Source organism: Penicillium maclennaniae (genome assembly GCF_028827695.1).
Source record: "Penicillium maclennaniae strain IBT 15551 chromosome Unknown utg000006l:1.0-2513246.0:1.0-2515036.0, whole genome shotgun sequence".
NCBI classification, from domain to species: Eukaryota; Fungi; Ascomycota; class Eurotiomycetes; order Eurotiales; family Aspergillaceae; genus Penicillium; species Penicillium maclennaniae.
The window spans coordinates 1,340,294-1,366,479 of NW_026623218.1; the positions used below are offsets into that span (position 1 = coordinate 1,340,294).

The following is a 26,186-nucleotide window of genomic DNA, read 5'->3' on the forward strand; positions in this document are numbered from 1 at the left end:
CACAGTACTGTTTACCTTGCAACCTACTTGTTGATGGACCTTATCTTTCACTGTGCCCCTGACTTTTGAGGTTCTCGATCTTTCAATCTCGTTCCCTCTCAAATCATAACGCACTGGAACACGATGACGCAATAATGGATGGCTTGGGTCCTATCTGCTATGGACCAGCGCAGAGAAAAAGCCTTCCTCGGTCATCGGTCCACTAAGATCTGTCTGTGCCCAAGTACTGAAGTATAAATTGAAGCTATGTCCCTCATTTCAAGCTCCCGCACAGATTCCCGTCCTTTACTTCCATCTCCCCTCCACTTGATTGCTTCTGGCCTTTTGGTGGTATTCTTTAAGGCATGGGTCGAAAGTCCTTCTTTGCTCACAAGATGACGACGCTAAAGATAATCACCGATAGCAAGTAGCAAAGAGCAGCTATGTTTTTGGCGCGCGTGCAGCTAAGGACTCCGTCCGAGAAAAAGATGAAAGGATACCCAAGACCAAGAGGATGTATGCCGAAGCTGTCCGTCTTTGATTGAAGTGAGTCGCAATGCAATTGTTCATGAGAAGTGCCCGCCGTATAATTTACTCACTTGCTCTAAAATTCGTTCAGCAAAATGGAATCAAGGGCTACGACATCGGGGCAGACTGTACCGAGCAAGCTAGGCTTGCCTTGGGAAGTTTGAGTTGTCCTTCTGAATTTACCTGAGCTATGGCTAAAGAAGGTGCTCTGGGCATGTGTTGTTGATCAAAGTCTAACTGTGACACAGGCTGTAAGACTCCAGACTATACGCTCCTCAAAGAATTGTTTCGCTGGTATAGTAATTTTACAGGAGGCAAAAAAAGTAAAATGGCGACCAGTGATGTCCATCGGTTCTCAATTGTGCTTAAAGGCTGTTTGGTGGAATTGAAGAATTGCAAGTCAAAATTGTGATGGAAGACTGGAGCGAGATATGTAACGTAAGCTGTGGCTAAACTCCAAGGCGCAAGCAATCCAGGTTCACCCAGACTGGACTAAGCCCTACCAAGTCATCGCTGACATCACATCACTGACGCCAATTCCATTTTTATAATCTCTCGCGCTCTTTCTTTTCCTTTTTCCACCAGCTTCCTTCCCTCTACGTGATTCCTTCCTACCTTTCTCTAGAATCATTTACAGCCCTTTCCTCCCCTCATCATGTCGAGATTCAGGATCCCACTTGTTTCGGCGAGCTGCTTGAACTCATTCAGCGGCAGCGGCCTCGTCTCCCCGGCCGAGTCTCAAGCTTCCTCATCCGATATCCCATCTTCTTTGGCGAGCCGAGGAGACTCGGGCATCGGCCTCCTCTCCTCCCTCGAATCCCAAGATTCTGCAGGCATCCAGTCTTCTTCGGCGAGTCGCATAGACTCTGACACTGGCTGTCTCTCCCCAACCGGGTCCCAAGCTCCTCCCTTATATTGGGACTCTACTCGGTTGATTTCGGTGCAGTGTTGCGAAGATATATCCGAGACTCTGAACTTTATAACCCAAGAACTGGAAAAGTGGCAAAAACAAACGTCCGACTTCCATCGCGGGATTACGGTCTACCTCTTCACAGACGTACGTCGTGAGTGGGGGAATGCTCTTTTTCAAGCCATCGATGAGGAATTTCGGGTACGGTGAGGCTACCTCTTTAACCCAGATTTGACTCTTTTCTTCGAAGACTGATCTTTAAAGAAAAACCTGGGACTCTCAAGCTCGGACATTGAGTCTCAAAATGCCGACCCAAGGACACGACATCGCTCAAAAATGGGTCATTAATTCCGTCGTGGATTGGAAGGACGATGCAATCATTAGTAAGGAAGAATGGAGAGGTCTGAAAATTGGCTTTGGGACTACTTTGAAGCTACCCACATCTCTATTCCCGAAATTTCAGAAGGAGCCTGATATCTACATTCGGCCGTACGACTCCGATTCAGAATTTCTTCCCCCAATTGCTTTCGAAGTTGGGTGGTCAGAAACTGCCCCGAGGCTCAAGGACGATGTCCGCATTCTCCTAGAAGGAGGCGGCGGCCATATCCGGGTCGTGATTGTGATCGACTGGTGTCTACAGAAGGATGGTCTTACTGTTACTGGCAAAGTGGATCTTTGGAGGCGAGGCTTAGATGGCCGGCCTATCCACGAGCAGTCCGAGGTATGTGCAAACATTCGATGGCCTATTCCAAGTATTTATGGTCTAACATCTCCCAGGATATTTACCCTGTTCCAAAGCTGCTTCGAGGCCAAGTTCAAAATCTCGGAGTGACTCTTGACGACTTATTCTTGACTACCCTACGAGCCAATCAAGACCCCAAAAGAATTGCATACTTCGATATCGGGCAATTGCGTGAGGAAGCCGACAAGGTCTTTAAAGAGCTGGAACTCAAAACCGCTTGACGTTCTATCATCTCTTATCAACTTTGTTGCTCTTATTGCTGATATTATGTTTCAATGCCGGTCAGCCATCAGCCTATATCATTAATAATAATTCCTGATTCCTTTCTCCAAAGACTAGTAGTCAATACTAGGGGCAATCGAGATGCACAACTTCCCAAGTACGATTCCGTCTCCGATCATGCCGTCACGTAACAGACTACAAAGCGCCCAAGAGGGCTGGGATCTTCTCCAATACAAATGGCCGAGGCTGATTGGAAAGCACCAGTGATACGATCTAGATGATTTCTAAAACGCTAAATACGAAGCTCAATCATGGGCTACGCGACTACAGCTTCCCCACCGCATTGTTCCGTCTCCACATCTTCTTGCGCCGTTCGTGGCCTGCGTTGAAGTCGTCGACCCACTTCTCGTCAAACGGAGGGAGTGGGCGTCCGATGCCATTCTGTGGTTCACCGGCGAGTTGGCGCATAGCCTCGAAATAGGCCTTGAACTCCGGGTTGATGACCGTGAACGCAGGCCCGTCGCCTCTCTCTGCGATGCGATCAGTCTCCCACTTCTCTTGCTCGGCGAGACTGGGGAGAGTGGCTTTGCCTGCTAGTACGCGCGCAGCGGCCACAGCTTGCCACTCGAAGACTTTGAATGTGAGACCAGCTCCGACCTGTGGAACAGATTAGCGTTGATTCGACTGGAACTTTGTGACATGCGACATACAGCTCCAACAAACACCAGGGTGGGATCGTGGCGGTAGAAGGTATGCTGATACAGATCCGGAACACGATTGCTGCGCGTTTGCACGTTGGGTAGGAAAGGAAGTGTCCAGGTGAATCCGGTTCCGAAGAGAATGTTGTCTACGCCAGTCTCGGATGAACCATCTTCGAAGTGAACCGTTCGGTCCTCGATGCTGATATGCGAGATTGGCGCCCTCTCTTGAATCATGGGGTGCTGGAATGCATCATTGCCAAAGTACACGTTATAGCGACCGCGTGTCACGCAGTGAATAGGTGATTTGGCGGTACCAACCAGACTGACTGCCGTGTCCGCAGCCGATACTGACGCTCCGACTGTCACGACTTTCTGTTTCGAGTTAATGTGATTCGACTATAAGTTTCATGAATACAGACATACCTTGCCACGATATTTTGCCGGTCCACGGTAGTGTTTGGTGTGTTCGATGCTGCCCGGGTACCGCTCTGCAAACTCTTTCAGCCCCGGGATGGCAGGGATATAAGGTACTGCATAGTGGCCAGAGGCAACCACGAGTGCATCGAAACTTTCCGACCACCAATAGTCAGATTGACTCCCAACGGGGCCTTCTGTGCGTCGAAGAGTAAGGATCCATTTTTGGCTAGCCTGGTCTTTGATCGCCCGTTCGACAGTAGTATTGTACTGCACAAGATGGGCGTTGCCCTTTTTCGTGAACAAGTCCTCAATATACTGTCTAATGACAGAATGATGCCGAAATGGTGTATCCTCGCCGTGACGCTCAATTGACCACTGCGACCGGACTGAAGGGATCTTCTCCTGCGAGAACTCCATGGCACCTACGTCCACGTTCGTCTCCAGTCCAGGATAGACCGGTGAATCAGTGAAACGATCCTGGCTTACCACCGGTGTACGGCACGGGAGCTGCTCAGGGATCTTCAATGGCGCATCTGCTATGCGCGCTGCTAGACCATCAAGGTCGAACTTTTGTGGTGGCGCATCATCTCTTGAGACCCTGCAGCCGTTAGATATTATACATCGATCGGACTAGTGAAAACCTACCAGCATCCACCCGCCTTCTCCTGTCTTTCAAAGACACGCACGTTGAATACCTTCTCCTGCATCAATGCATCGACGGCAATGGCACCTGACGGCCCAGCGCCTATCACGGCCACGCTTTTAGCCATATTTTTGAGTAGTTATACACACTGTAACCGCGACTCTTTGGGCGCAGCGTTCAAACAAACTCGTCGCTCGACCTTTTGTCTATGACAATCGAGTTCTCTCAGCCGAGCTTGGGGAAATGTCTTATCTGGGAATGTATGGTTAGAATTCGTCACGCCATTCAGGCTGCTATTGCGCAAGTGCAGATGACGCGAAACCAATGGAGTTTAGCTTACCCAAGATTTGAGTCGGGGTCTATGATGCAGGTGTTTCAGGTGTCTGACGCTAGATGTCAACGTTAATGTTAATTTCCGTGGAAATATCTTATTACCCAATGCCCTGGGTTTTCAAAAGCCGAAACTCGGCTTCTGGTCTGCAAATCTCAGTGCGTGGGTTCCTGGCGCCGAATCCGTGCAATTTATTGGACAGGCACTTGGGTGGGTCGCAACAGGAACCGCCACCTGTCAATTGGTAGTTTCATACATCCGTTGCATTCTCATTGCGCAGTTCAAGCTCACAAGACATGACATGAAAAAGCGATCAAAATAAGGCAGGTGGCAAGTTGTGAATCAGGGCGTCATAGGTTGTTGTCGGCGAAGCCATCATCACACCAAAGATGCCATCCACGACATTGTCCACAGGCTATACTGACATAGTCTACCGAGGAGAGACAGACGTAGATCAAGATCCAAGACAGCCAATGATAATCGGTACACGGTCAACCTTTCAGCATTTGTCGTTGGATCTGAACACGGTGCATTTTATTTGTTTTCCATACGCGGCAAAGTTGCCGCAGATGTAGGTAGCCTTTTCAAGCTCATTTTGATGTCTTATAACCACAACCCGGAAAAGAAGGGGGGGCCCTCAATAAAAGCCTGCACTATACTAAACATAGATGCTCGGTCTTACTATAGATGATCTTCGCTCAGACTTGACCTACCAACCCGAGGCTCTCAATTCTGGGACAAGCGGCCGCCGCGGCTGGGTGGTCCACTTAACTCAACTCGAGATCTACACGAACGTGCTCGCGGAAGTGCGCTACCTTGCAATCTCTTCAGCCTTCTGAGGGCGGCATTCACGCTGGTGACGACTTCTACTACGCGCACGATCTCCGTCCCAGCTCCATTCGGATTGAGAATGGTCGCGGTGGTCTCTGCCAAGCGGTCAGGAAGGCTTTAGAGGATGCGGGCATGCATCCGATTAATCTAGGCGCGATACCTACGCCTGCACTCACTCATTTTGCCCTCAAGAACGGCAAGGGCAGCATCATGGTTATGGGCAGTCATATTCCTTTCGAACGCAACGGCTACAAGCTTAATACATCCAAGGGAGAGTTATTGAAAAAGCACGAACAGCCCATTAATAATGCTGTGGCAAGTACTCGTAAAGAGCTTCTCAGCCAGCCCTACGCTAAATCTCTATTTGACGATTAGGGCATGTTTTGCAACGTGTTACCCGACCTTGTGCCTGCCGTATCGGAAGGGAAAACAGCCTACATCCAGTGCTACCGGGATTTCTTCGAGGGTCTTAGGCTGGAAGGCATGAAACTCCTCGTCTACCAGCATTCTGTCGTTGGTCGGGATCTCTTGGTTGAATTTCTCCAGATGTTCGGCGCCGACGTGACTCCTGCCGGTCGGAGCGAAACTTTCTTGCCGATCGATACTGAAGCTATTGACGAAGCCCAGCTCAACACCGTCCAGGATATCTGCACTGAAACCGGACAGACATTTGACGGAATAGTGTCGACCGATGGTGACAGCGATCGTCCACTTCTCCTTGCTCCTGAAGGAGACAGACTCCGCTTCTTTAGCGGCGATCTGTTGGACATGATTGTTGCTGAGTACCTGCGTGCCGATGCCGTCGTCGTGCCGATTAGCACTAATGATGGCATCGACCGCGGTTCTTTAGCCGGTATCATAGAGCCCAGGACGAAGATTGGCAGGTCCTTATGTGATCTCTGGTATCCAGAATGCTGTCTCGAAAGGACGCCATGGCGTTTGCGGGTGGGAGGCTAATGGAGGTTTTCTCACTGGATTCGATATTGACCAAAACGAAAGGATACTAAGCGCACTTCCTACGCGCGATGCGGTGCTACCTCTGCTCTGTGCTCTGTTCGCGGCGCGCAACAAACAATGCACACTACCGGAAATTGTTTACGACCCTTCCCGATTGTTTCAGCCGCGCCGCATTGATTCGCAAGTTTCCTCGGCCAACGAGCTTATCATGAAGCACTACTCACCCCCTGAGGCCATCATACAAAAAGTCTCATTCGACAACGATAACATCATTGCTTTTGATCCCGGTCACGCCACCCTTCGAGTAACAGAGCCACATGCTCAGCAACTTGTCCTGGTGCGTCGAGAACTATGTAGTATATTCTCGGCCAAATTTGGATTCTCTGCGATCTCCTGGATTAACTTCACCGACGGAATACGCATGATTTTTGCCGATGGCGATTTCGCTCACATACGTCCGTCCGGCAACGCGGATGAGCTTCGTATATATGCAGTCTCCAGTAGCCGGGAGCGTACCGACGCCATCATTCGCATGGGTATCGCCGAACTTGATGGTCTGCTGAGGCGATTAGGAAGCATGGTCTAAGCTACCAGTAGACTGCTTGTAGGCATCAACTCTAGATAAGTCTTGTAGACAGTGTACTCTCAATGAGAGGATGTCATATGGTTCTTATACAATGATGAACTCTAATTGTTGCTTTAATTCTGTCAAGAGACATGAAAGTATCTGCGTCAAGTATGATTCTCGATAAGGGCCGGCCTTGAAGGCGTAGCAGAAATTTAGACCATCAGTATCTACGCAACTCATCAATAGCTCAAACCCTTCCTATTTTTCGATGAATAGAGAACGAAAGATAGTTGACTTCTCTTCCTTTCCTCAGAGTATCCATCGGAAATCCTCATTCCTTCTCCAAGAATACGACTATACTTCCCACCTCCGTATCGAAGGGGAATTGCAGCCCCATGTTCATCAAGGTCGCACCAGAGTAAACACCCTTTCCTTCAACGCGATACATAGCTGCCGAATCCACACCCTGGAACCTAACACGGGGAATAGAGTTATTGATACGAGGAGCAGTCTGGAAGTAGAAAAGCACCGCTTGCGACCCGTCCTCGGAGATGAACAGAACAGCCGGCCAGTTTGAGTCTTCTGGTAGACTAAGACGGTACATGTCTCCCTTTAGAATAAGCGGGTTGACCTTCTCAGCAAGCTTAATGAGACCCGGTAGAGCTGCTTTGTCTTCTGCGGGCATGTCGGCTGGATTGAGTTCCAATCCAAATGAACCACCCATCATAGCCACGTGGCCGCGGAATGAGACAGGAAGGGTGCGTCCAGTTTGCTGGTTGGGGACTGCAGAGAGGTGGGCTCCCATGGCACTGGGTGGGTAGACGAGAGACGTTCCGAGCTGGATGGTGATGCGCTCCATGGCGTCGGTGTCGTCTGAGGTCCAGATCTGAGGGAAGTACTGTAAAACACCGGCGTCGAAGCGGCCACCGCCGGAGGCGCAGCCTTCCCAAAGAACATCGGGAAATCGGGTAGTCAGGGTATCGAAAACGCGGTACATTCCAAGCATGTACTTGTGGTCGGTGGCTGGGGAGGGCATCTCATGAATTCCACGATTATTGTCCCATTTAATGTAGGAGATGTCCGCGCTGTTGAGGAGTTTCGTCATAAAATCGATAATGAAATCTTGTACCTCAGGCAGAGCCAAGTCAAGTACCAGTTGGTTGCGTTGCAATGTGCGAGGATAAGACCCAGCGTGCATGGCCCAGTCTGGGTGCTCGTGATACAGGGTAGAGTTGGGGTTGACCATCTCGGGTTCGACCCAGATTCCAAACCGCAGACGAGTCGAAGTATTCGCAGCTTGGAGGCCTGTGATTTGGCCTATAGGCGAAGCGAGACCATGGGGGAACTTGGCGGGATTAGGAGTCCAGTCGCCGAGACCGGCATTATCCTGGTCGCGCGGGTACTTGACACCAAACCAGCCATCGTCCAGAACAAATAATTTGATGCCCAGGTCTGCTGATTCCTGGGCAAGATTGACAATTGTGCTCGCATTGTAGTCGAAGCCCAAACCTTCCCAGCTGTTGAGCAGAGGCGGCCGATCCGAGGTGGCGAACTTGCTCTTGATAAGATGGTTGCGGTAGAGACGATGGAACATACGGGACATGCCGCCGATCCCATTACTGAGAGTATACAGAGACGCATTCGGGAGAGGTCAGGGACTCGCCAGGCCCAAGCGGCCAGGAGAGCTGATCTGGGTTCAGGCCAAGGAGAGCACGGGTAAAGCCTTGCGAACCTTTCTCGACATCGACGGAGAAGGAACCGGTGTAGACGAGCGAAAAGCCCCATGCTTCACCACTATTTTCCGTAGTTGCTGGGTCTACCAGTGCCAAGAAAGGGTTATGGAGATGCGAAGAGTAGCCTGTGCTACTTCCGACCCTAAAATTTATGAGGAATCAGTACAGAGTCTTCGATCGAAAAGAACGACAGGAGGATGAACATACCCCTGTGTGCCATACTGAACCTTTCTTCGCTGAGGATGGGCCTCTCGTGCCCAGTCACCGCTTAAGGTGATCATATCAAGATCCTCGAATGGAAAGTCCACACTCATACTAGCCAGCGCCTCGACGGTGATGTTCCCCTTGCCCATATTGGTGACATTGACACTTCGGACAACGGCGTCGTACTTGGGAAAGATAGAGTAAGAAAGGTCCGCAGCCACAGAGCTATAGTTGTCATACAGATGAACAATCAAGGTTGTTACATCGTCTTCAGTGCCGAATGTAGCCGGCAGGCCCGGTAATCCGGGTTTTCCCTGCACCAAGGTATGAGACTGGTACTGCAAATCTGACACCGTATAACCCTCGGTTTGCCGAACACGAATTGCAGGGTACGGAAGTCACCACGGCCTTGGTCGGGGAATTCACGACGGATTCTGCCTATATTGCCGACCCAGCCAGTCACCGAAGTGACGATATCAGTGGGGATGTCCCCAGTGACGGTGCCTCCGAAGTGATCGGATATCAAGTCGCCTGTACTATTGTCTACGTGGAAGCGATAGGAAACATTGTCGCCATTAAGGGCAAAGCTTGTACCGTCCACAACAACTGGTTGACACATGATCAGAATTTGGTCGCAGATGAGTCGAGGATGAGAAGATGTCCATATAGCTTACCATTACTTGAGGCAGCTTGGGCCACGGTTGGGCAACCGAGAAGCGCCACCAGCCCTGCAGCAGGCGCCAAACTATTTGCGAAAAAGGACCATCTTAGCCGTCCTTTCCTGCTTCAGGATGTATTTTCGAAAGTTGAGTACCACGAAATGCGGTCACATACCCTTTTATAATTTCGCACAAGTTCAAGAATGTACCGACCCATCATCCCGAAGACGGATCAGCAAGCCAATCAAGAAAAAGTTGCAAGGTCGGACTCCAGTGAATGATGTAGTATTTCTCCGGTCTTCACGACCCTTTTACACGGTGCGGGGAGCAGCGCCAGAAAGCGGAGGAACCCCGATGAGGCCGAGCTCAGCGGAGTGGAGTGACATGTCAATAGCGGCGGTTTTGAGTGTGTCTTATTGGCTTGCAGATGATGAATTCCGCCTCTCCACGACTGCCAAGGCACAAGTGGACTCAAAGGAGTGTAGAAAGAGCCCCTGGTTGCTGAACCCCCGCTGTGGAGATCGGCGTACGGCATCTCCTGGAACTTGCGGTTTTTCCAGCCATCCGTTGTGCAGAAGATCCGAAATGAGAAGGGCTAAGGCCTGTGCTGCGTGTCGGTAGGCGGTACTTCCCGGTCAAACACGGCCTATTGACTGACGATGTTAGTGAGCGGCGACGGAAATGTGAGAGTCGTGCACCGGGTCGGCCTTGCATTTTCTGTGTTGCTCGAGGCTTGCCATGCTCGAATGGTGAGCCGGGTAAAGGCGCACACGGTCACGATCAGCCCAGTTTTGCCAACTCCTTCTATGCACAACAAGTAGACAATGGCGCATTGCCCACCAAATCGCTGTGTGCAGAGCTCGTGCAGCTCTACTTCGACTATATTCATGATCAATTTCACACTTTATTTCACCCACCAAGTTTTGTGGAGGACATGAATCGAGGGCAAGCCCCTCGCATTCTAACTTGTGGCATGATGGCGCTTTCGGCACGGTTAGCTGTTCTTATTTCGTGCACTCATACGGACGGATGCTTATGATGAGCTTGTTTTAGATTCTCAACAAACGCACACTTTGCCGGGATAGATCCAAGGGAGAGAGGGCAGGGTTATGCAAAGGAATGTGAAAAATTGCTAGACTGGAATGATGTCTCATTGACCACCATCCAAGCCTGTGTCTTGCTTGGCGCCATCGCTATCACCAATGGCAAACCTGCTCTTGAAAATATCTACTACGCTGTTGCGTGTCGGATGGCCCAGTTGCTCGATCTTCCGAATTGCCAAGCGACGAGTAGGGTCGAGCAAGAAGTCAACATTCGCAGTAAGCACTAGTGCTCTAATTGAGCGGCCTCGACACTGACAATCTCTAGTGTGGTGGGCTCTTAATATGATTGACGTGTGGTCTTCATCCGGTGTTCGGCTTCCCAGGCTTCTAACACCGAGAGAAGACGTGCCTCTACCCATGGACGAACGTGCTTTTCTTGGGATGAAGCGGAGTCAAGGATTTGATGTCGCCATTGACACGGACCGGAGATCATCACTACTTGCTGAAATGGTCCGTTTGAACCGCATCCTATTGCAGATCAATGATTTGAACATCCGTGCATCCGAAGAAGAGTTAGATACCGAGGTGATCATCAGCAACCTTGAAGATCTTTCGAATCAGCTGGACGTGTGGCTTCAGGAACTTCCAGATCACATGCGAGATACGCGGGAGAATATGGAGCGGTACGCCGCCCAAGGCCTTGGGCGCATGTTCGCGGCCATCTACCTTGGATACTATCACTATGGTCAGATGTTGTTCTACCGATTCTTGCAGGACGACTCAAAAGGATACCTCACACAGACGCGATACTTCGCAGACAAATGCAAGCAGCATGCCAGCAAGTTATGTGACACAGTCTATGCTTCTGATGAGAAACCAGGGTGCGATGTCAAGTATAACATGATCGGACACGTTCTTGTCGTTTCTTCCACCGTGCAGATTCATAGTTTGCTGTTCGATCCTGATGATTCCAATGTCGCACTCGCGAAGATGCGTTTGCAGAAGAACTTCATTTTCCTAACTCGTCTACGGGACCTATGGCCAACTTTGGATTTTTGCATGGATCGTTTGATGGCTTTTCATGAGGCATGTAGGAATTCTGCAGATACTAGTTTCCGTATGGACCGGTGGATGGTACGCTTTCTGGTTGAGTTTGCCAGCCCGATGGGTGACAAGGCAATAAATTCTGATGGGAAAGATCCGTGGTCCCTTGCGGGCCTGGGAATCACTCCTCTTTAAACGAGCTCGAATTCGACAATGATTCACGCTACTTTGAGGACCAAACAGGAGATGAAGACGCATGTCTCTAGCTGAAGGGGCAATAATTACATCGCCTCTCTGCTATCAACCAAACTCGTTTACAGCAAGCAATATTACAAAAAAGTGTACAGTTGATGGATTTCCCTCCCATTTGGTATCGAAACCGCTTGCCTCTAGCCAAGTCCCAAGATTCTTTCGCTCAAGATGGATACTTCCAAGCTCTTGAATTAAGGACAGCGATTGGACCATCATGTTGAACTGCTGAAAGGGTGACCTAATCTCACGTCCACCGCATCTTGGCCTTCCGATGGCAAGTCTTTGTGGTACTTTGTTTTGTTCTTTTCAGATTGCCGAGAATTTTGAAATATGCTTCTGTGATGTCACATATTAGCTCGCGGCCATCTGTGGCTCCCCGCAACAGTCGGAGTTGCAAACGATGCAATGAGAGAAAAGTCCGGTGTGATCGAAATACCCCTTGTGGTGCATGCGTTAAGACAGGGGACCTATGTGCTTTTCCGAGCCCTAAGCGGGCACCACGGACCCTTAATCGGCCTCCGGTTGGCGAGCTACTTGCTTGCTTGACAGAGCTGGAAACAGAAGTTGAACAGCTGAAATCTTCAAAGGGTCTTGAATTGGAAACCCATGAACAGGATTCCATCAAATCCTCTCATTTGGATGGAGGTCAAAACATTCAATCGCCGGAGTTCTACCATGGTTTTTGTGGTCTGCCACTTGGAAAATGGCATGGCAAAAGCAGTCGCCCGTTGTCCCAGGATTCATTTCGAGATTGTTACCTTCAACCATTGCAGATCCAAACACTTTTGCGTATATATCAGAAAAACGGCATGCCTTTGGTTGCTGTTCTTCACCTGCCTACCATGGCGAGGATAACTGAGGATGCCACACAAGGCTTGAGCATTGATCCCGCTAGGGAAGCTCTCATGCTCTCGATTTGCTTTGCCGCCGTGGTCAGTATGGAACCACAAACCCCCATTTTCCCACCACCCTGGCTGAGTCATTCAGCCTGGACCGTAACGCAATAGATCTGGCCAGATACCTGGTCCGTAATTCTTTGTTGCGACAGTACCCTGTAAATGTTGACGGAGTCGACCTTGAGCCACATATGATTGAGCTTCCGCCTGAGAAGCAGGGCTTTACCGACATCACCCTTTGCCTTGTAACCTGTTTCATGATTAATGAAGTGGAATTATCGACACATCCTTTGAGCACAGTCGCATCAATGCAAAGCAGAGAAGATTGCATCAAGTCTGTGGGGGCAACTCTCCATGAGCGATATCTGAATCATTTCGATCTGAGGATTCCATTTCATTGGGTATTCGCCACAATCGCTCGCCTCCATTTGTCCAAAGCTTGGGTATCGGTGCATAAGCAGCTCTCGTCCTCTGATCCGCGTGAACCGGAACCAGAGTATAGAGGGTCGGTCCTTCGAACTGCTATTGAGCTTGTTGAATTTGCATATTTCTTGCAGACTAATGATATCACTAGGCATTGGGCTGGCTCTGCAGAAGTCACAAGCAAAAGGAGGCCATTGTCCACATTCTTGACGAATTAAGTACTCGTCCGAATGGTCCCGAGACGGATCGTGCTTGGGAAATAGTGACCAAAACAACGTCCCTCTGGATGCAAGGTCCTGGGGCCGTGGGAGGTGTGCCTGAGAAGCCTTTGCTTGAACTTATTCAGCGGGCTGATATGCTACGAGAAGAGACGCTGAAGGGCCAAAATGGACTAGAAATGGCAAACTTGGTTGGAGTGCCTCCTCTTGTTGAGGAAGAAATGATCTCAAAGTAATGGAATCGAATTGCAAAGCCAGTTCAAAATACCGCCAATGTGGATTTTTCTGAGTCATACATTGATCCATCTACCCTCGCATGGCTCCAGGGAATCTGGCCCTATCAAAATATCAATGAACTGCAATTTGCCCAGTGATTACGCTTAGTGCGTCATATCCCGGGTAGCAGTCCTCTGATGAAGCCTCCCCAGCCAAGATCTCGCCGTAAATCTTCGAATCCTCTTACCAAAAAGAACAAACACGACGACCGCAAGATTGTTAGCGAGTAGAATACCTCCAAATATCCCCGCGATCACAACCGCATATCCCCTCGTCAAGATCCAATCCAAGAGATATGAGCCCATGCCAAATGAGATAGCCTGCTTGCCCATATTCATGGCAATCAGCATCTCGGACGTATTGGCGTAGTATGAGTCCACTGCGTACGCAAGCGTAAAGGTAAAGTAGAAGTATGACCCGAATTGATCCATAACGACCCCGGCGAAGTATCCAATCCAGTGGAGATCGCGCTGTGCCGTGAACCCGTAGACTACCAGTCCGGCGGGGCGAGGAGAAGTGCGGGAAAGAGGGCTGGAAGACGCATTTCGGCTTCGCGAATCCCATGGTTGCGTTTTGTGCGGTAGGCGGCTAAGCGGTCGGAGGTTGACGTGAATGGGAGGGCGAGGAGGTAGCCGATGAAGGAGGCGACTGCTATGAGACCGGAATTTGTCTGTTGTTCATTAGTACTTTTACTCTCTGGGACAAGAATTCAGTGTCCGTACCTCACTCCAGTTATAGGGTGGTGCGGTGATTTTTATCGGGAATGTGTAATTAAATGCGAGGGCACCGAGGCCAATATACAGTCCTGGACGAAGAATTAGTACATAAGCTTGCCTCGATATCTCTATGGATCGCATACCGTAGGTAGTAATCACCCACAATACAGCAGGAACCAAGAAATACGTGAATGACCGAGCGATAGTCATGAAGAAATCAGGCTCGGGGTCAATGGCGCTCCAAGGCTTAAGAGTAGACAAGAAACTCTTTCTTCGAGGTACCGATATAGACGAGACATTTTCAAGCTCTATCGCCTCTTTTTCATTTTTCTCAGACCGATCAGCTTTGAGTGAATGTGACGATGAATGCGTAAGCGACGATTGCCCGGAGCGGTGATAGGTCGATTCCTCGACGAAGAAAAAAGCCGCTAGTAGAAGACCGGCAGCAAAGGCTGCTTCGACGTAGAAGAAGAGTCGCCACGAGTAACCTCCTGCAAGCATGTAACCAGCGTATAAAGGGCCTGTCGATCCCAAACACAGACACACTGTTTCTTGTTAGAAATCAAAATCGACGGGCACCGATTCATTTCGACTAACAAGTATAGTAGCCCAACTTCTTTCCGCGCTCGTGGATGAAGAATATGTCGTTGACAAGCTGCACAGGTAGACTCTCGCAGACGCCGCTATGGAAGATTGATTAAAGACTCAATGTGTATGTTCAAGTGCGACCAACCTGCTGAATCCGTGAAAGACACGGGCAACCATGAGGCCGGTGTAGCTCGTAGCCCTCGAGGCACCGATCAAGCCGGCCACAAACTGATAAACTTAGGTCGAGCTTTAGATTGATGTAAACAGGTTTCACATACCACAGACATAGACAAAAGCGCCACCGGGCGTCGTCCGATCTTCAAGTAAAGGGGTACAAGGAGAAGCGACCCTAAAAAGCCATCAGCAACCCTCGAGTCTTCTCAGTGCTCAATCATACCAAATCCAAATGCCAAATTTGGATAAGAGATCAGTCCAGACGCTTGAGCCGGCGAGATCTCGAATTCTTTGCTGTATAAGCTAATGTAGACGGCCGGTCCGGTCAAGGAACTGTTCCCAAGAAAAGAGTAAAATGCCACAATAAGGAGGATGGTATTTTTCTTCCAGATGGGCCACTGCGGATCAACCTAGCATTAATGCGAGTATCTTGGATCAGCAGTCGACGGGGAACGCATACTTGAAGAGGGTCGTTGGGATCCTCGGCCGGTACAGGGTACAGCGCCTGGCCGTACGCCGTGTCATCGCCCTCAACCGCACTCAGATCCACCGTTCCGGGGATGTCGCCATCATGAGCGTGACTGTGGACTATGATTAATGCTTTGCACCGGTAAATTGTCAGGATATCTTACCTATGCACAAGATGCGGCCTTTTGGCCGTCGTTCCTTGCTCTGCATGACGGAAGACGAATGGAGGTAGATCTACTTGCAGCCTGATTTCAAGATTATTGCTTGCCTAAAGAGAGTTACCTGCAGGAGCTATGGCTAGGAAGAATGAATGAAATGCAGAGGCGCTCATGCTCCTTTTCATTTCGAGTAGGCTTGTTGGCGATGGGGCTAAACCCCCAGAGCTGCTCTTCCCCGCATTGCTCCACACGTTCCCCGGATTTCGACCTGTCATCGCGACTCGTTGAATTGATTCATGGGGCAGGCCCCACACGCCATAAACTGGGGCTGCAAGATGGTGGATTGATGTGAAGAATGGTTTTGATCCTTGACTTGAAGTCTAGTCTATGTGTCCCACAACATCGATGAATCATTACGGAAAGAAGTTTTGATTGACGGCTGTCAGACTGAAAGATTACTTAGTAGGTCTAGCGTGGATGTTTTCTGTGCTGTCTCCAGGGCTTTGGGCTGCCACTATGTCCTGTGCCATTGCCAATCATCGCGTTCCGATATGACAGACATGTCGTCTGGATGGAGAAACCATGTGAGGTTTTAAGAGTGTGAATCACACGCATCAAGCATCCATGTGTTTCTTTTCTCGATTTTGTCACATATTTTCCTATGGCAAATAATTTGTGAGTGTTACGCAAAGGGAAAGCTTTATGTGCCCGCGATTTGCAACTTCAGCATCAGACTAACAAGTTCTAGAAATGGACGCTCAAGGTGCTATGAATGTAATCGGGATTAGGAGTAGTCTATCCAGTAAAAAACAGTGACATATTTGCAGTCTCGTAATGAAAACACCCTAAATGCTAATCCGAGATCCGCTTAAGTAAAAACATCAGTAGCAAACCGCTCCTTCGTCCTCAAAGCTTCGAAGAATCTTTCAGCAGCAGTCTCATCATCCATCCCGACCTCACTATACTCAAACTCAGGATCCTGACCCGCCTCCTTTGCTTTACGGATAGTCTCCGCTCTCCGCTCAAGGAACACCTTCTTGCAGACATCTCGTACACCATTCCCAACACCAGTACTACCACAGACGTAGATCCGAGCACCCTGATCAAAGAGCTCCGTCAACTCTTCTCGGTCCTCTAGCATACGGTCCTGGACATGTTGACCCTTTCCTTCGTCGGGTCGGCTGTATGCCCAACGGACGTCGACAGCGCCTTGTGCGGCCCATTCGGCTAGCTCGTCGGCGTGAATATCATCTTGGCCCTTTGTGCGGCAGCCGATGTACAGGATAGCCTTGGCAGGTTGGTCGAATCCAGCGGATGATGAACGGCCGCGGATCTTCTCTGCGCGTTCCTGGACAAAGCCGCGGAATGGAGCGAGGCCACTGCCTGCACAAGCCATGATCATGGGGGTTTGAAGATCAGATGGAGGTTTGAAGCCGTAGTGCGAGGGGCAAACGGAGATGTGTGCGCGTTCGCCGGTCTGGAGTTCGGAGAGATAGTTTGAGGCGACGCCTAGATAATCTGATGTTTCGCCGTCAACGAGGCCTGAGAGGGCGGGGTCCTTCAGGACGGAGAATGTGATTGAGCATTCTGAGGGATCGGAGAGAGGCGATGAGGAGATGGAGTATTGGCGCACGCGCATCGGTGGGAGCATGGCCAGGAAATCGCCGATAGGGAGCTTGATTGCTGGGTAGCGCATTAGGAGATCCAAGGGGCTAATTCTCTTGCGGACGATCTCATTGGTGAAGTGGGTTGGGCTAGAGGCAAGGTAGCGGAGCTCAGCTTGAGTTTCGGCGTCTTCGGTGGCTGCGTCGGCGAGAAGGTTCATGTCGCGCTTGGAAGCAGGTTGAGAGAGCTCGACATAGGTGGAAAGGAGCTCGAAGGCGGAAATAGGAATATCGATAGGGATTGAGCGTGGGCCTGCACTTGTCTCTGGTTTTTGGATGCGCAAGACTGCGTCCCAAGGGAGGTCGAAGCGACGAATCGCGCGACGCACGACGGAGCTTGGGTTGACTGGGAGTACGGCCAGGTAGTCACCGCACTGGTAGGTTGTGTCTGATGGCAATTTGAATTTCAAGTGTCGCTTAGCAGGCACGCCTGGCGGTGTGAGGAGCTTGTTCTCGACGACATAGCCTTGTTGAAGCTTGAGGCCAAGAGTCGATGCGCGCACGCCTGAGCTTACATCAACTTGCAGCGAGGATTTGGGCTTCTCGGTTTTCTGGACTCCACCAAGCTTTTCGGCGACGGCGGGCCAGAGATTTGTTTCACCCCAACTGTCAAATGCAGTGAACATATCGGAGTTAGCTGCATCTGCTAGGCCGATGTCACAAAGCCTGGAAGCGCCGTTCTTCTCGGCGAGCTCGTTAACTGCCTTGGGAATGCGGTGGAAGGTTGTGGCCCAATCGTCTGGAGTGATTTAGTAGAGGTACTTGCAAATAATAAAATTAGTGTGATACTCACGGTGACCACAGCCGAAGACTGCATAATTCACACCATCTAGGTCACGGCCCTTGAGTTCATTCAGCCACTCAAAGAAGTGGGCAGCATTATCTGGCGGCTGTCCCTCATAAGAGGCCGTGATGAAGACAACGGGCTCATTCTTTGGAATGTTCTCCCTCGCTGAGTCCAAGGGACTAGTTTCAGCTGAATATCCATATTCGACTGCATCGTCCGCCAATCGGCGCGCGAATGCCTCGCAGGTTCCCGTGTTGCTTCCGTAGAAGATGTGCATAGGCTTCAGGTTGGCGCCGGCAGGGACAATTTTAGGCTTCCTTTCACTGCCGGTAGCCTCGGCCTCCTTGTGCAGATCCGGGGTACCACCCAACATCAGACTCAGATTAGTCGGGTCCATGTTATGGCGGAGGGTGGCCCGCATGTAAAATCCTTCGGGCTTAATAGTAAGCGTCTGCTTGAGTCGGAGATCATAGCTTGGGTCATCCATCTGGAAGTTGAAGTTTTGCATCAGCATTGCGACGAGAATCAACACCTCCTGCCAGGCGAACGGACGACCGATACAGCCGCGCATGCCGTTACCGAATGGTTTCCAGGCATTTTTGGGCAGCTTGTTGAAATTCTCGTCGAGCATTCGCTCCGGGCGGAATTCATCCGCATCTTCGCCGTACACCTTAGGATCCCGCTGCATCTTGCCTGGCATTAAGACAATGGGTTCGTTCTCGTGCAGGACGTACTTGCCACCGCCCAATGTGACTGGATCTTCCTTGTTCTTCTCCGGGTGCGCATGCATCCCGATCATTGGGGCTGTCGGTTTCAAGCGAAGTGTTTCTCGCATGACGGCCGTGAGATAAGGGAATTTTGACAGGTCATCAACGGTAACCTTGCGTCGCCCAAGGACTCGGTCGACCTCTTCTTGGAGCTTCTGGTACGCACTGGGAGTTTTGAGTAGGTAGTAGAACATGAACGATAGCATGCCCGAAGTAGTTTCATGGCCTGGAGCTGTTAGCACGTAATAAACTCGCTATAGCGCCCGACACCCACCGGCAATGAGGAAGGTGATCATGTTGTCAATGATCGAAGAATCGGTCATTCCTCGGCCCGTCTGAGGATCGCGACCGAGGATGAGAGCATTGAGTAAATCTTTCTTGTCGATTGGATTGTTCTTCCGAGCATCAATGAGCTCTTGAGACAAGTTGCGGAGATAATTGACATCGTTCCAGTACTTGGCGTTTTCACTGGTAGGAAGACTATTGAGGAGAGCTGGACGGCGAGCCCGGTTACCAGACCCGGAAAGAAGACCAGTCATCGCCTCAATGAAGGGATGCATTTCATCATGATAGAATGAGTTGAAGCGCGTGCCCATTGAGCAAAGTGCGATAGTATCAAGGGTCAAACGGGTGAAATCCTCGGTGACGGTGATGGGTACATTTGGCCCGTTGCGCGCCCATTTCATGACGAGCTGACTGGCAATGTCGTACATATCTAGGTGAAAATTAGAGCTGTCCACATGTCCTCTGTGATCGAACTCACCATCGAACATGCCGCGAATCATCAACGGCCCGAACGCGGGGACAAGGACTCGATGCGCGATCGCCCAGTTCTCCTCGCCCGGGTAATTTGCGGTGAACAAACCATCGTTTGTTCCATTGCGAATTTCTTTCAAACCGGCGATAACATATTTGGTGAATCGCTCCTCGTCGCAGACCTCGTCGACAAGCTCATGTGAACTGAGGAATACGCGTGTCTGGCCAAAGGTAGTAAATCGGAAGATCGGGCCTGCAGCTAAATTAGTGGTGTTCTGATCTGCAGAGCGCATGCTGTACCATAGGTCTCGGCGAGTCGCTCGAAGCTGTTGAGGGGCACGTCGGCCTCGATCTCTAGGAGGTTGCCGATAATAGGGACCCCTCTAGGTGCGGGAATAGGGACCTCTGCACTCATTGCGACGGTCGAATGTAATGGACAGAGGAAAGAAAGAGTAGAGAAACAGAAGTTTATGAGATCACGGATCGAAGATCAAAGCGGGATAGGGATTCACCAACTCCGTCCGACTCGGTGTTGTCGCAATCGGGAAGTTCAACCGCCGGTCCTTGAGTTTGAAGTTCGGTGTGAGGCTGACAGTCAGTTGCGCCCGAGGTCGAGCCGGAGAATATATGAATTATAATCGTCTTTATGCACAAGGGCGACTGCCCCTCCAAAATCGCCTCGTGTTGTCAGACGTCGAATGTTTCAACACATTCCCACGACAAATCACTTAAGATGCGCACTCCACCAACCTCGGTTCTTTCACGAGCTAACCGATTTACTTGGCAATTTGTGGTCGTTTTTCCATCATAAGCTGCTGCTCCGTACCCAATCTATTCATGGGTTTTTTATGCATTCAACGGCAGGACAAGCACCAATTCCGATCTTGTGGAATAATCGTTTGTGAGTTGTACACTGTGTGCAACCTGCCCATTGTGGATGCCTAAAGCTCCCCAGTCAATTACCTCACCATAGAGCGCCAGTGGCGGCGGTGGCTTCGGGCTGATAGCTGTGCCTAATTATAGAGTGGACCCATCTGCGAAATGGACTCAAAACAGTGAGTTCTCGATTCATACCATTTTTTTTCTAAGATGTTGAATGGGTAGAAGAAACAATGAACAGCCGGGGTTGACGGAAAATATGTACAGATCATGCATTTGCGAACGACTGCTCCCGATGTGTAGGGACTATGGCAGCATAACAGCCTGGAACGCCGACGGTTTTGACCGGGGTAAAAGAAAGACCGAGGAATGGATATCAGCAAAAGCCACCTAGCGAGACGGCGAAAAAAAATTTGAGAGAAAGGTCATTAGGGCGGTCCCAGGATCCTTAGACACTCCCCCCCCCAAGAGAAGGGCAGTGGTCGCATCAAGCCTTGGGCCACTGGCGTCTGAGAGACCGAGACGGGTAAGGTTCGCAGAACCATTCATTAGAAGAAAGGTATCGTGCGAGGTTTACTTGACCTGATGATAGCCGCTGGTTCGCCACTCGCTTGCCTTCCAGTCGTTCTGGTAGTTTTGCATCTCGTTACGCTCGTTGTTGTACTGGTCGTTGCCGAGAGCATGCTCGAGGCGGCCCTGTCGACGCTTGCGCATACAGTATAGTCCCAGTGCGACGATAACGAGGCCGGCGGCGGCGGCGGCTCCAACGTAGACGCCGACGTGGGCGCCTGTCCCTAGGTCGTCCCACTTCTCAGCGAGAGATTTGGGAGGGTTGTTGATGTGGTCGAGAATAGTCGAGATTCCTCTGTGGGAGTGGTTAGTGGTGGCTGCAGGATACGCTTGAGAAGGAACTTACTCCGCAACTTTGATGCTCTCCCAGTCTCCGGAGTGGTCGCCGTAGCTGTACTCCTTGCCGGTGTGGAAGTCCTGGACACGGATCTTCTGCACCGTCATAGTAAAAGGTCCTTTGCTATAATCAACCAAGCCACCGGCCCACTCAATAGTTCCCGGGGCCGCACCCTTCAGACCAGCGGGCCAGACACTAAATTTGACCTGACAGGGTGTCTGCGGATAGTTCTTGCCCTGCAGGGTGCTATTCGTCGAGTAAGGAACAGTACGAACCAGCTCGCCATCAATCCACCACTCGAGCCTGTCCGAGTTCCAGTAGGTCGTATAGTTGTGGAACTCGGTATCAGCGTTCGCGACGGCGTGGAAACCGCCACGGTCGAAAGTAGTGTTGTTGCCCTTGCCGAAGAAGTTGCTTTGCACCTGGCTGGTGTTATATCCGACCCATTCCCAATCGATTTCGTCCAGATCATCCGACTCCAGCACCACACTGCTGATCACACCACCGCCCACGGCCATCTTGACCCAGGATTCGACCACACCGAAGAAGATATAAAAGTTTGACTGGAGCAAGGTCGATTCTCCTTCCTTGCTGATGGTGAATTCGGCTCCCTCATCGGTGGTAGTATAACCGCCGGTCGTCATGTTCCAAATGGTAGTGTCGAGGGTGGTGTTGAAATACCATTCATGCGTCGTACCCAGCGCTGGGTCGGCCGGACAAGACGTCTTGGTCGGGTCACAGAGGGTGGATGTTTGAGCGAAGGCATTGCTGGCCAGAGTCGCCAGCACGGCGAGGTTAAAGAAGGTCTGCATGGTGTATCGAATTTGCTCACGCTCCCCTATACTGCGTGGGCGATCCCCGAAAGGGCACAAGGAACGGCTACGAGGTGGAACCTCGAGGTATAGTTGAAAAAGGAATGGATGTGCGAAAGAGACACACAGATTAAGGATCGAAAGGTGGAAAGCCACCAGCAGCACAGATTCGTGGGAGAGTTATGAGAGGAAGAGCATAAAGAAAAGGGAAGTTTGGGGGGAAACAACGCCACTCGAGACCAAGTGGGCTCACGACATGGGCGACTAGTGCTCGATTGGGGATTAGCTCCAGGGACTTAGAATCAGTCAGGGCCCTCAGGACCCTCAGGGCCGCAGTAAGGGGAAAAGCTGGCAGCGGATTATTGTGAATTGAGCGGTGCTAACCCAGGGCGAGTTAGTGAAGGTCTGCAGCCCGTACATCCCCTGGGCCTAATCGGGAACTGTGGCGGCCCCGTGCCTGGATCTAAACCACATTGGTTTTGGCCCGAGTCCGCATAGGTCTTGCTGGGCTGGTTATTGGTCGATAAGAGTCAGATCTACGGCTTGAGAACAACCATTCGAACGTTAGGAGGACGAGTCCAAGGATCACTCGGATCGTGTTATCTGTGAATCGTTTTTCCTCGTGTCGGGCTGATCCCCTAGAGACAAAGGCACCGAGCCAAGTCAGCCAAGTCAGCCAAGTCAGCCAAGTACTTAGTGACCTTTGGGTTTTGGTTAGCTCCGAAAGATGACCCGGTCTGGACTTGCCATCTCTGTTCGGGCGACCTTGGCACGAAGTAAAAGTAAACAAAGGGCCACTTGCATATCATAATCAAATGATGAAATCACATCGAGATAATGGTGATTCCTATTGCTCTCCCTTGGTTCTAATTCAAGACCCTAGACAGGGAAAAAAAAAGAGCCCCCCTAGTTTTCTCCCACTTTTCCCACTTGTGCCACCGTGAATCCACTGTACCCACCTTCAAGCTAAGACCCTGTGGAACCCCCTCACTTTCCAGGTTTCGTGCTTTCCGCTATCTTTCCACTGTTCGGCAACCGTTCGAACAGCTTTTGCGTGGACTAGCTGCTAGCTGCTCTCAGGCCGGCCAGTGCATCTTGCCGTTCATTGCGACCGTGTACCTAACAGCTACTAAGCTTTGCGGCGTCGGCTGTTGTGTGCCAAGTGCCGTGTCTCAAATGAGCCCGCATTAAATTTTGCACAGCCTCTGCCGAGCGTGAAATTGTTATTCATGGGTGACACGGACATTTATCATCGATCTTGTACCACGCACGCGCTCCGTCAAATTTTGACCCCAGGGTCGATCGTCTATGTATCAAGTCATCGGGGCATGTGCGATATTGTTGGTTGCTAGAGAACATATGTTGAACTACATAATATCCACGATTATTGTGTTGGGTTGCTAATTCTAGCTGTCGTTTATGTGTATAGTTCAACACGTACTGTACCCTTTTACAGAATGCAGTAATGAAGACAAAAAGTTCTTGCTTCTAGCTATGAAGATATCTAATGTTCCGCCCATACAGTTGGTGACCTAGGAATGTTCTCTTCCTTCGCATTGACACAAACACACTCCCCTGTAATTTCATTCTGCAAAGAAAATTTGGAGGGTCTTTCGTCTCCCACCCCATCTATCCCTCCCAAAGAAGTCATTGCTACAAGGTATTTCTTTTCTTTCTTTCACCGCCCTGCCATGTATAGTCTCAGAAACAGGGTGCAAACCCCACACAGCAGCCACTACTTCGATGTCCGATGCGACTTTTACAGTATTTGGAAACAAGAACTTTCTTCTCATCCAAGCCCCCGGCTCGATCATAGCGCTGCCAGATTCTTCACCCATAACGAGTTGTTGCATCGGTTCCACATACCTATAGCGATTTAAGATTGAAATTGTTCTTTGCCATCCAGGTAGCGGATCTGGAGATGTGATAGCGCAGACATTCCTCGTGTCGAAGTGTTATGTCTGATGAGAGGTGATTCTGGCTTGAACGAGATTCGTCATGTCCAATACGCCCCAGGTTGCTCAGATGATATCCAGGAACTTCTGGATATCCGTCGAGGAATGCTCAATTACAGTCTTCACCTCACAATTTGAGAGTGCTGCTGTGGTGTTCGAGTATGCCCACGTCACAGACATGATCTTTTCGTATCCGGGGCTCGGATCTGTCGCGAAGAACTCGGGATTCGATGCCATAGGAGACAACGACGCACTTTCGTACGCACGAGGTGTCCATTTGAAAATGAGATCTTTATTCTGCTCTGCTTTGATCTCAAATTTACCAAAATCGGTCATCCTGCGGACTAGCTTGGGCCAGTCCGGCGTCACATCGTGTTCGATTTGGGTAAGAGTCGAGACACCAGTCTTGGCCGCGGAGGTAGTAGACGAAAAGTTATCCTTGTTGAGGCCTAGAAGGAAGTTATCTAACTTGTCAAGGATCTCTTATTGTTTGTCAACTCTATCTTTCGTCAGTAAGCCATCTCCAATAGAGGGGGCTATGCGATGGCACTCACACTGGATCCCTCAACGCAATATCAGGGAGGACCAAACCATTTTGAAATGCTCCAATGATTTCACAAAGAGATGTGATTCTCGACCGCACAAAGTCTACTTCCTTTTGTGACCACCGGAACCGACTCAACCCCCTTGGCGCTGACGCATACCTGATTCACCGTTTAAGCCATGCTTTTATAAGTTCTAGTCAGCACAAGTACTGGTGTAGATATATTGGTTCCTAGATAATTAAGTCTCGCTACAGATCCAGGCTTCAAATCCTTCAACTAGCGGCTTCTACTTCAACATTGTCCCGGACCAGTCTGTCATATTCACATTCCATGCACGATGCCCATTAAATACAATCCAAGCTGTCACATTACTCATTACTCATTGAACTTCATGTTTCCCGATCCCAAAACGAATTCCCTCATTCAGCAATATACACCCTCTGAGGCCGCCGCACATCATCACGATACCGGCGCGACGGCGACTTTTCAACATAGTCCACGTATGGGCCACGACTGCGCCGTCTTCTGCGGCTGCTCGAGGTACGAGTCACCGGAGGACGATAGCCAAAATCTGGCTCCTTTCCGCCACTCCAGGTGCCGGGTAAGCTGCAAACCCGCCACAGCCAAAGGATGAGCAGGGTCCCTGCTATCGAGCCAAGGACGATTCCAGCGATTCCTCCGCCGGATATTGTGCTGGGGCATCCGTCTGGGGCACGAGCCACGAGGGGAGAATTGAGAGGAGCCTGTTCTGGTTGTTAGATGCAAATCGGCATTCGGAGCCGTGGTTCTCTGTCGGCCCGCCCGGGAATATGGATTTGCGCCGTGGAATGTAGACTGCACTTACCATCGATTGAAGTGGGGTTAAGTAGATCCTTCTTTCAATGTTGTCTTCGATTAATATCGTTGCTTCTGGGCTTTTTTTTTTCTATTGCTGTGTTGGGATCGATCCCACACTATGGAAAAGTGGGTCTGCAACGATAATCCTCGATCGCGTCAATGCATTCGGACCCAGAATGAACTCGTGGCCAGGCACAAATAAAAAAGGAGGAAAAAAACACTGGTTCCAACCCAGATCTCGCGGGGGTTTTAAAAGAACGAGCGAAAGAAGGATCTGTAAAGTTCCCCCAACCTCCTCATCCCGCGTCTGACGTCAATCGAGCGTCGGCCTTGGCAGCCGTGACTAGCAGCGATCCTCGGATCGTGGAATCCTGAAACCCGGAAACGTGAGCATTTCGACTCGCCCATGGGCTATTGTCGAACCTGATTTGCGTGCTTTATCTGCACTGTTGCTTGGTAGGGCGTTCGGCCTGTCCGGCTACGTGAGAATCCTGCAGTCTGCGAGGCATGCATGTCGCACGGCTGTCACATTGCGGGGCCGTGGAACGATCTAGCTTGGCAAGTTCCTTGAAAGGTGATGTCCACATGCTTTGATT

General features: G+C 50.4%; 10 protein-coding genes across 10 annotated transcripts; 4 read left to right on the forward strand and 6 right to left on the reverse strand.

The window, feature by feature from the left end:
* Positions 1-1,216: 1,216 nt before the first annotated feature.
* Positions 1,217-2,380, forward strand: N7477_006749 (uncharacterized protein; the record flags this gene model as incomplete). The annotated part of the gene is made up of 3 exons (XM_056968412.1): positions 1,217-1,623; positions 1,682-2,138; positions 2,195-2,380. Coding segments are annotated over 3 exons (1,050 nt in total), but the record flags the coding sequence as incomplete, so codon positions are not given.
* Positions 2,381-2,705: 325 nt separating this feature from the next.
* N7477_006750 (uncharacterized protein) lies at positions 2,706-4,269 on the reverse strand (the record flags this gene model as incomplete). The annotated part of the gene is made up of 4 exons (XM_056968413.1): positions 2,706-3,038; positions 3,092-3,454; positions 3,506-4,097; positions 4,145-4,269. The coding sequence occupies 4 exons, from the start codon at positions 4,267-4,269 to the stop codon at positions 2,706-2,708; spliced, it is 1,413 nt and encodes a 470-aa protein (XP_056821209.1).
* Positions 4,270-5,141: 872 nt separating this feature from the next.
* On the forward strand, positions 5,142-6,847 carry N7477_006751 (uncharacterized protein; the record flags this gene model as incomplete). Its single annotated transcript, XM_056968414.1, has 4 exons — positions 5,142-5,267; positions 5,305-5,616; positions 5,680-6,145; positions 6,189-6,847. The coding sequence occupies 4 exons, from the start codon at positions 5,142-5,144 to the stop codon at positions 6,845-6,847; spliced, it is 1,563 nt and encodes a 520-aa protein (XP_056821210.1).
* A 313-nt stretch (positions 6,848-7,160) lies between these two features.
* N7477_006752 (alpha-galactosidase) lies at positions 7,161-9,385 on the reverse strand (the record flags this gene model as incomplete). The annotated part of the gene is made up of 4 exons (XM_056968415.1): positions 7,161-8,448; positions 8,489-8,704; positions 8,770-9,080; positions 9,128-9,385. The coding sequence occupies 4 exons, from the start codon at positions 9,383-9,385 to the stop codon at positions 7,161-7,163; spliced, it is 2,073 nt and encodes a 690-aa protein (XP_056821211.1).
* A 1,500-nt stretch (positions 9,386-10,885) lies between these two features.
* On the forward strand, positions 10,886-11,707 carry N7477_006753 (fungal specific transcription factor domain-containing protein; the record flags this gene model as incomplete). The annotated part of the gene is made up of 1 exon (XM_056968416.1): positions 10,886-11,707. The coding sequence occupies one exon, from the start codon at positions 10,886-10,888 to the stop codon at positions 11,705-11,707; it is 822 nt and encodes a 273-aa protein (XP_056821212.1).
* Positions 11,708-12,606: 899 nt separating this feature from the next.
* N7477_006754 (uncharacterized protein) lies at positions 12,607-13,537 on the forward strand (the record flags this gene model as incomplete). Its single annotated transcript, XM_056968417.1, has 3 exons — positions 12,607-12,696; positions 12,813-13,169; positions 13,235-13,537. 3 exons carry the CDS (start codon positions 12,607-12,609, stop codon positions 13,535-13,537), a joined length of 750 nt encoding a protein of 249 aa, XP_056821213.1.
* A 530-nt stretch (positions 13,538-14,067) lies between these two features.
* N7477_006755 (MFS transporter) lies at positions 14,068-15,733 on the reverse strand (the record flags this gene model as incomplete). Its single annotated transcript, XM_056968418.1, has 9 exons — positions 14,068-14,247; positions 14,300-14,382; positions 14,437-14,838; positions 14,891-14,976; positions 15,027-15,109; positions 15,160-15,230; positions 15,279-15,453; positions 15,516-15,643; positions 15,688-15,733. 9 exons carry the CDS (start codon positions 15,731-15,733, stop codon positions 14,068-14,070), a joined length of 1,254 nt encoding a protein of 417 aa, XP_056821214.1.
* An 816-nt stretch (positions 15,734-16,549) lies between these two features.
* N7477_006756 (bifunctional cytochrome P450/NADPH--P450 reductase) lies at positions 16,550-20,070 on the reverse strand (the record flags this gene model as incomplete). Its single annotated transcript, XM_056968419.1, has 5 exons — positions 16,550-18,084; positions 18,139-19,125; positions 19,174-19,614; positions 19,663-19,908; positions 19,956-20,070. 5 exons carry the CDS (start codon positions 20,068-20,070, stop codon positions 16,550-16,552), a joined length of 3,324 nt encoding a protein of 1,107 aa, XP_056821215.1.
* A 1,037-nt stretch (positions 20,071-21,107) lies between these two features.
* On the reverse strand, positions 21,108-22,253 carry N7477_006757 (glycoside hydrolase family 16 protein; the record flags this gene model as incomplete). Its single annotated transcript, XM_056968420.1, has 2 exons — positions 21,108-21,399; positions 21,451-22,253. The coding sequence occupies 2 exons, from the start codon at positions 22,251-22,253 to the stop codon at positions 21,108-21,110; spliced, it is 1,095 nt and encodes a 364-aa protein (XP_056821216.1).
* A 2,021-nt stretch (positions 22,254-24,274) lies between these two features.
* On the reverse strand, positions 24,275-25,600 carry N7477_006758 (uncharacterized protein; the record flags this gene model as incomplete). Its single annotated transcript, XM_056968421.1, has 4 exons — positions 24,275-24,657; positions 24,913-24,934; positions 25,209-25,496; positions 25,598-25,600. 4 exons carry the CDS (start codon positions 25,598-25,600, stop codon positions 24,275-24,277), a joined length of 696 nt encoding a protein of 231 aa, XP_056821217.1.
* Positions 25,601-26,186: the final 586 nt, after the last annotated feature.